At 54.3% G+C, this 7,088-nt stretch overlaps 2 protein-coding genes across 2 annotated transcripts; one reads left to right on the forward strand and one right to left on the reverse strand.

Annotated features, from left to right (window-relative positions):
• Positions 1-50: 50 nt before the first annotated feature.
• Positions 51-1,581, reverse strand: LOC135442175 (serine/threonine-protein kinase PAK 3-like). The gene is made up of 3 exons (XM_064701716.1): positions 1,453-1,581; positions 577-694; positions 51-184 (listed from the first exon to the last, which is right to left on the reverse strand). Exons 1-3 carry the CDS (start codon positions 1,572-1,574, stop codon positions 65-67), a joined length of 360 nt encoding a protein of 119 aa, XP_064557786.1. The 5' UTR covers positions 1,575-1,581; the 3' UTR covers positions 51-64.
• Positions 1,582-4,055: 2,474 nt separating this feature from the next.
• On the forward strand, positions 4,056-6,502 carry LOC135442174 (H-2 class II histocompatibility antigen, I-E beta chain-like). The gene is made up of 2 exons (XM_064701715.1): positions 4,056-4,265; positions 4,727-6,502. Exons 1-2 carry the CDS (start codon positions 4,181-4,183, stop codon positions 5,209-5,211), a joined length of 570 nt encoding a protein of 189 aa, XP_064557785.1. The 5' UTR covers positions 4,056-4,180; the 3' UTR covers positions 5,212-6,502.
• Positions 6,503-7,088: the final 586 nt, after the last annotated feature.

The following is a 7,088-nucleotide window of genomic DNA, read 5'->3' on the forward strand; positions in this document are numbered from 1 at the left end:
GAAAAGCCCTCAGGGCTGTAGCCAAGGAAAGATGGAATGGGACCCTGCAAGAAACCCTCAGCTTTCATGCAGTGGCTTTTACTGATTCCCTGACAGAGCCATCCATGCCCAGGAGGATGTTGGAGCTCTTCAGATCCCTGTGGATGACCCGCTCTGAATGGAGGAAATCCAGGCCCTGCAGACACTGAGAGAGAACAAGAAACACCAGGGCAAAAACCAACGGCCGGAATATATCACACAAGAAAGGACAGTCCAGAATTGTGCCAGCAGCGGCTTTGCTGTGACAGGCCAGGAGTGCAGTGCACACAAGCTCCAGGCAAACGGTTCAAGGCAAAGCTGAGAACAGCAAATCAAATCCAAACCAGACAGAGAGTACCACAACAGCAGGAGAGAGAACAAGAACAGAGCAGAAGTGCAGTGATGCTGGCAGGCCGTTCACTGCAGAGGCTCTTTCTTCTCCAGCTCACACAAACAACACAGAAACAAAGGCCTGAGCATGGAGCCACTCCTGTTCTCACGCCCTGTTTGGAAGGACCATCGTGTCCCAGCCATGGAGTGACAAGCAGGATCCCTCACCTCCCGACTGACAGCTGCCATCTCTCCTTCAGCCATGCGTGTCTGTCTGACAACGTCCCGCAAAGTTCCTCCATCCATGTATTCCATCACCAGCCAGAGATCTCCATCAACAAGGAAGCTGGAAGAGGAAAGCAATGGCATGGAGATGAGCATGCAGAGCTCAATTCCCCCATGGAAAAGCCTGGAGTGGAGTTTTGTTTCCAGGTCACTTGTCAGTGAGGACAGAATCAGATGGAGAGACATTCCTGCCAGGCTGCACAGCCCTTGGAATCTGCACAGTCTAAAGGAGAAGGAGACACCTGTGAGAAAGAAGAGGCCTTAGATGGCAAGCAGGTGAAAAATGCAGTTTAGCAACAGCCCAGATCAATGTGGAACCACAACCCTTGGCCCCAGCTGGTTCAGCTCCTGAACTCATCAGTTCCACCATTCCCTGCAGAACAAGGCAACACAATTGCCAGGGTTATCCAGGGGAGGAGGCTGTGCAGCACTTGGGACAAAAGCAGTCAGAAAACCTTTCAGAAAGTCCCTTCAGAAACAGGCAAGGCCAGTGAAAACTGGGCAAATGAGGCATTTCTGGACACAAGAACCTGATCTTCCTGGCAACTGTAGCAATGGAAAAGGGCTGGGAAGAAGAAGCCAAGGGAAATAATTTCTGCTGTGGTTCATCAGCACTTGTTAGAAGACACAGCAAATGGGGAGGAACTTGAAGGAAAAACCAAAGCAAAGCAACAAAAGCACTTGGAGGGAGTGAACTGCCAGGCTGTTGTTTTGGGAAGATGTGGCTGGGTCAGGCATTTTCCAAACAGGCTACAGACTCCGGATGCCAGGAAAGGTTAACGCAGGGCCCGGGCACGGGATAAGAGCTGAAGCACTCACCTGTCCAAAGAGTTGACAATGTTGGGGTTCTTCTTGTCCTTCAGGAGCAGGATCTCATTCACAGCTCGTTCCCTGTTCTGCCCTCTGAGACTCATTTTCTTGATGGCCACCTGAAGGGACATTGCAGCCTTTAACTGCAGGAGTCTGTGGCAGGAGGCCACAGCAAACACGGAGCGAGTCTTTTTGGAGCGACGGAGCCGGGCTGGGCCCAACTACCTTGGGATGGGACAGCAGAGCTCAGCAAGGGCCATTCCCACAGCCCATTGCTCTGCCAGCTGGGGGCTGCTTACAGGACACATGGCCAGAGACATTTGGCCTTGCAAGCTCTGCAGAAATGGTCCCTCAGCTGTCAGCCTCAAAGCTCTAACAACATTCTCTGCACCTACAGTCTTCTCTAATGGCCTCAACACTATTATTATTATTATTATTATTATTATTATTAATAATAATAATAATAATAATAATAATAATAATAATAATAATAATACTGTAACACATTTTGCAAGCAGGAGGTAATTCTGGTTCTGTGAAAACAGAGTAAAACAGCCAGGAACCCTTTAGCAATTCTATGGGATTTGGTCATGATTTCAGATCCAACTGCTCTGTTTGGGATTGCACAACAAAGCAGACACACACACTCATTGCTCAGGTGATCCCTGTCACAGGCTGTCACTGACACCAGACCCAAACACAACTGCAGGATTTAGGAGAGAGCTTTGCTCTGGACATCCATCTTCTCATTCCTCTCCCTCTCCCTCTGTGAACAGCTGAAGTTGGACTAATACCCCAAACTGAGCCCAAGCAGGATCTCTCCCTAAATAGGCCTTGAGGTTCCCTCTGAAGATGAAAGGCAGGATGGAAAAACAGCTAAACAATATTCCTGTCTGAAGATCCTGTTCTGGGATGAAGATTAATGGGGCCTCAGTCTCCAGCAGCTGATGCATTCACACTTTCAGATATGAAGACCAAGCCAGGGTGTCCTGCTCTGACAGACACCGCTGCCCTCCTTGCATTCCTTGGGCACTTGAGAAGGACCAAGTCTGTCCCAGCTGTGCTCTGCAGGCTGACACTGCTCTGCCTGCAGAGGAGCAGCCTGGGCAGGAAAGCTCTGCTGGCCCCCAGAGCTGCAGCCACAGCTCCCAGCAGAGGGGAAAGCCCTGCAGAGCTGCCGGCCGTGCTGGGCGTGTTGGCACTGACCTCTCCTCCAGGGGCCCTGTCGAGTCCTTTAGAAACGGCTCCGAAAGCCCTGGAGACAAAAGAGCAGAGAAGAAAGAAGCAGCGCTTTAGGCCCTGGCAGTGAAAGCCAGCCCAGACAGGAGATCTCTGCTGCCTGCAGCGTTCACAAACACCTGGGTGCATCGACCCTTCCAACAGCAGCACAGCAGCCACCAGCCCTCTGCCATGCAAGGTGTGCAAGAGAAAACTGAGACCCAACACGAAGGAATTGGGCTGGAGCAAATCCCAATAGTCCACACTGAATTGCTTTAGGTCAAAACCTGAGGTGAGAAATGGGTGTCTAAAGAACTGGAAAAGAATGCATTTCATCCTTTTCCATTTTCTGCCTCAGACCTGCAGGTTCCACAAGGGCCCTGCCATCAGGCAGGTGATGCATTTTCCCCCAGAGTGCATCAGCTCTGTGTCTGTTACTGAATGTATGGGGTCTGCTACCTGTGCTAGAGTAGAGCACTTATTAGTTCATCTCTGGTTTCTTTTTCTAAACCATTAGGTTGATAATCCTGACCAGTGGATATTTTTTGAAGGAAAATATTTGAAAGAAATCTTCTTGAGAACTGTTTTCTGACAGTCACCAGATGGTGAGTTGCTCTTTTAGGCAATCCAGTTCCAGGGACAGAAGATCTTCCAGGTCCTGCTCCTTGCTGCAGGCAGGACACTGCCAGCCTCAGGGGCCTTTGACGGCGCCTTCTGACCACAGTTATCAATTCTGATCAGGACTGAGAGACAGCAGGATGGTAGCCCAGAGTCTGAAGCTGCGAGTGTCCCGAGTGTGGGAAGAGCTTCGTGCGCTGCTCCAGCTCCATCCCCCATGGGAGGATCCGCGCTGGATGATCCCCAGTGACCCCCGTTGGGCAGAGCCCTGGTGACCCCTGTTCTGGGTGATCCGTGTTGGGCAGGAGGGTGTTGGGAGATTTCTTTCCCTTCTCCTTGTGCTGCTGTGATTTGGTTAGTAATAAATTCCCTCCGTGTGCCCAGGCCGGGTCTGTTGTGTCCGTGCTGGATTTGCTGAGGGACCTCTCCCGGTCCTTGTCCCCACGCAGGAATCCTCGGTTCCATTTTCAGTCCCTGTGCGGCTGCGGGGGGCAGGGACAGAGCGGCTCTGGGGGTGCCTGGCATCGGGCCAGCATCACCGCTCGCCACGAGCTGCCCTGAGATGCCGCGCACCTGGGCACGCATTGCTGGGCTCACCTGAACTCCCACCTGCCCAGCGCCCCAAGGTTCTCCCTCGCCAAAAAACCCCCAGCTCGGGGCTGCAGCGTCCCGGAAAGGCCTCAGCCAATGGGAGCGCAGGCAGGCGGCAATGCTGCCAATGAGAGCTCGGGGCGTTGGATTGCCTCATCGGTTGCCGGGCAGAGCCCGTGGCCGATCGCTGCCCAGAAGCGGCGGCAGCCAATGAGAGCGCGCGGCGCTGCCGAGCCCGCCCTGCTCCGGACTGGCGCTCCCAGCGCAGCGCGGCTGCTTTGGGGCTGCTGCTCCCTGCCCGGCCCCGGCCATGGGGCGAGGGGCGGCAGCTGGGGCCCTGCTGGTGGCACTGGTGGTGCTGGGAGCCCCCCCGGCTGCGGGCGCGGAGCTCTCGGGTGAGCGGGGGGCGGGAGGGGCTGGGACAGGAGGGGAGAAGGGGGAAAAGGGGGCGAAGGGGGAGCCCGGAATGGAGGGGGAGGAGAAGGGGACCCCCAAAGGGAGAGCGGGAGGGGCTGACGGGTGGGGGGAGGGGAGGGAGGGGTAGGAGAGGGTGGGGAAAGGGGGGAAAAGGCGAGGGGGGAGCCCAAAACTGAACTGAGGGGGCTGGAGATTGAGGGATTTGTGGGAAAATGGGGAAATGGGACCCCAGAAGTGATTTGGGAGCGGCCGAAGGTGGGCGGGGAGCGGATGTGAAAGAGGAAATGGGGAAAGGGCGGCAAAGAGGAAGCGGTAGCGCGGGCAGGAGGGTCCCATGGCGGCCGTGGGGCACAGGGGGTGCGGAGTGGGTATCCAGGGTGGCCCCGGAGCACTGGGGGCGTGCTGGGGACAACCCCGGATCTGTGTTCTGCACTCACAGGGGTGTTCCAGGAGATGAGAACGAGAGAGTGTCACTTCATTAATGGTACGGAGAAGGTGAGGTTTGTGAGGAGGTACATCTACAACCGGAAGCAGTACATGATGTTCGACAGCGACGTGGGGGTGTTCGTGGGGGACACCCCCTATGGGGAGACACAGGCTCGGTGCTGCAACGGAATCCCGGAAATACTGGAGGATAATCGGGCTGCGGTGGACACGTTCTGCCGGGCCGGCTACGAGCTTGCTGCCCCGTTCCTCACGGGGCACCGAGGTGAGCGCGGGGCAGAGCGTGTCCCCTCGGGCCCTGCCCTGCCAATGACCCTGGAGCGCCTCAAAACGTCTCTGAGAATCAGCCCAGAGCCCTCAGCCCTCCTTCGGAACAACCCCGGGGCCTCCTGTCCCACTCAGTGTCCCCCGTGGCTCTCCCAGTCCGTCCCAGTCCATCCCTGTGCCTGCCCGGCGTGTCCATCCCGGTTGTCCGTGTAGCCGGCTCCTTTCAGCCAATGAAAGGGCGTCTCACTGATGACTCATCGGTTGCCATGCAGAGTCCCTGGCGCTGAAATCCCGAAGGCCCCGCGCTGGACTCGGCCTCCCAGTGCCGCGCACTTCATTCCCAGTTAATTCCAGGGCCACCAAAATCCCTCCGAGTGCCATCCTAGTCGCTCTCAGTACTTCCAAAGTCCCTCCCTCCTCTTCTCGGCCTATTCCCAATCCATTCCAAATTAATTCCCAGTTCATTCTCCGTTCAAGCCCGGACGTCCAACATCCTTCCCAGTGTGCCCCACTGTCCGGTTTATCTCGGCTGTTTGAGGGGCCTGGAAAGGCCAGGGGTGGCCTTGGGGCAGCCCGCGTATCGAAGGACGAGAAGAGGCTTCAGTTCTTCTTTCGGTTTTTATGTTTATTAATTGTTTATCTAAAAGATGTTCTTTCAGCCACCAGAGATCTGCTCAGCAGTCAGCCATGGGCACACTGTCTGCCCTCCCGGGCAGCCACGTATCTTTATACCCTTTGTTACGTGTACAATATTTATCATTTTTCCCCAATACCATCTATTCTTATAACTCGGTGTACTCTCAGTAATAACCAATCCAAAGGTGCCACCGTGGCCAAAGAAGATGGAGGAGAAGAGGAAGAAGAAGGAGGACAGGACACACCCCAATTCCTCCATCTTACTCCTCCAAACCCCCCTGTACATAAATCCTAAACCCTGTTTCTCACCCTCTAATTAGCTAATCTTTTCACCATTCACCCGGTGAAGCCCTCATCCTTGTCGTCTCCTGTGTAGGGTTAAAGTCCAGCTACCAGACACTTCTGGCAACATTCCAGGACTCCCGAGCCCCCCAAGGTGGTCCCGGAGGCTCAGCATCTCAGGACTGAGATCTCGAGATCCGACATCTCCCCCTTCTGTTTGCACCAAGAGACCCTCTTTTACAATCCGATTCATGGCATCTGGGACGACATGGATGAGGACTAGGAGAACTATTACAACATAAAACCTTAAACTATTAAAACATAAAATCCTACCCTTAAAATTCTTCTCCAAATGGGAGAAATGTCAAAATCCTACCCTTAAAATTCCTCTCCAAATGGGAGAGATGTCAAAGAAATCTACCAGCTGATCAATATATGATCCTTTGTCAGTTTTCCCTGTAATAGGTAAATTTACCCCATTGCCTATTGCAATTCAAGACCCCAAGGAGAAAACCCCCCAGAGTCTTTGGTCCTTATACAGAAATATTCAAGACCCCAAAGAGAAAACCCCCCAGAGTCTTTCCGTTCCTCTTGTTTCTCTTCTGAGTTATCCTTTGCAGTCTGAGTCCTGACTTTTGTCTGAGTATTCGTTTCTTCTTATATCTTGTTGAGGAAAATCGCTGCATAGTTGCAGACTCGTTACGAAATGATGCTGTAGCTCTGCTGAACCGATCCGGCATGTCATGCACTTCGGTCATTTCCCCACGAGGTGGCGCTGTCACCGGCCTCCCTGGCTGGGAGCCATGAACACAGCTTCCTCCTTGTTCAGCGATTGTCGCTGTTTGCAGGCTTACTTGAGATCGGGGTTACCTGGTTTTTGATTCAACTGACAATAGGGTTAAAAAACACACGCCTCCCCGGGAGGGGAGAGGCTTGGGACTCCGAGGGTTTTTACCAAAGGCACCAAGTCTGGAGAGGGCCCCTCCTCGCCTGAGACGTCACCGGGGGTCTGGCCCGCCCCCGCCCGCGCTCTGCGCATGCGTGCTTTCCGAGCCGCTCCCTGTCTCTCCCGAGGTAATTTTTCCCTCTCCCTTTTTGTTCCGCCTCTGAATTTTCCCCCCTCGGTCTGCCCCTGACTCTTTCTCCTCCTCCTCCGACGCTGTGTGTGTGTG

The sequence above is a fragment of the Zonotrichia leucophrys genome, unplaced genomic scaffold (assembly GCF_028769735.1).
Source record: "Zonotrichia leucophrys gambelii isolate GWCS_2022_RI unplaced genomic scaffold, RI_Zleu_2.0 Scaffold_1748_8965, whole genome shotgun sequence".
Classification (NCBI taxonomy): Eukaryota; Metazoa; Chordata; class Aves; order Passeriformes; family Passerellidae; genus Zonotrichia; species Zonotrichia leucophrys.

Bases quoted from the DNA above. Each gene is read 5' to 3' on its own strand.
- LOC135442175 (XM_064701716.1), bottom strand. From the start codon at position 1,574: ATGTCCCTTCAGGTGGCCATCAAGAAAATGAGTCTCAGAGGGCAGAAC. The intron at 695-1,452 runs GTGAGTGCTTCA...TTCCTCTTCCAG, and splicing joins ATTGTCAACTCTTTGGACAG to CTTCCTTGTTGATGGAGATC. The intron at 185-576 runs GTGAGGGATCCT...GTTCTCTCTCAG, and splicing joins TGGCAGCTGTCAGTCGGGAG to TGTCTGCAGGGCCTGGATTT.
- LOC135442174 (XM_064701715.1), top strand. From the start codon at position 4,181: ATGGGGCGAGGGGCGGCAGCTGGGGCCCTGCTGGTGGCACTGGTGGTG. The intron at 4,266-4,726 runs GTGAGCGGGGGG...CTGCACTCACAG, and splicing joins TGCGGGCGCGGAGCTCTCGG to GGGTGTTCCAGGAGATGAGA.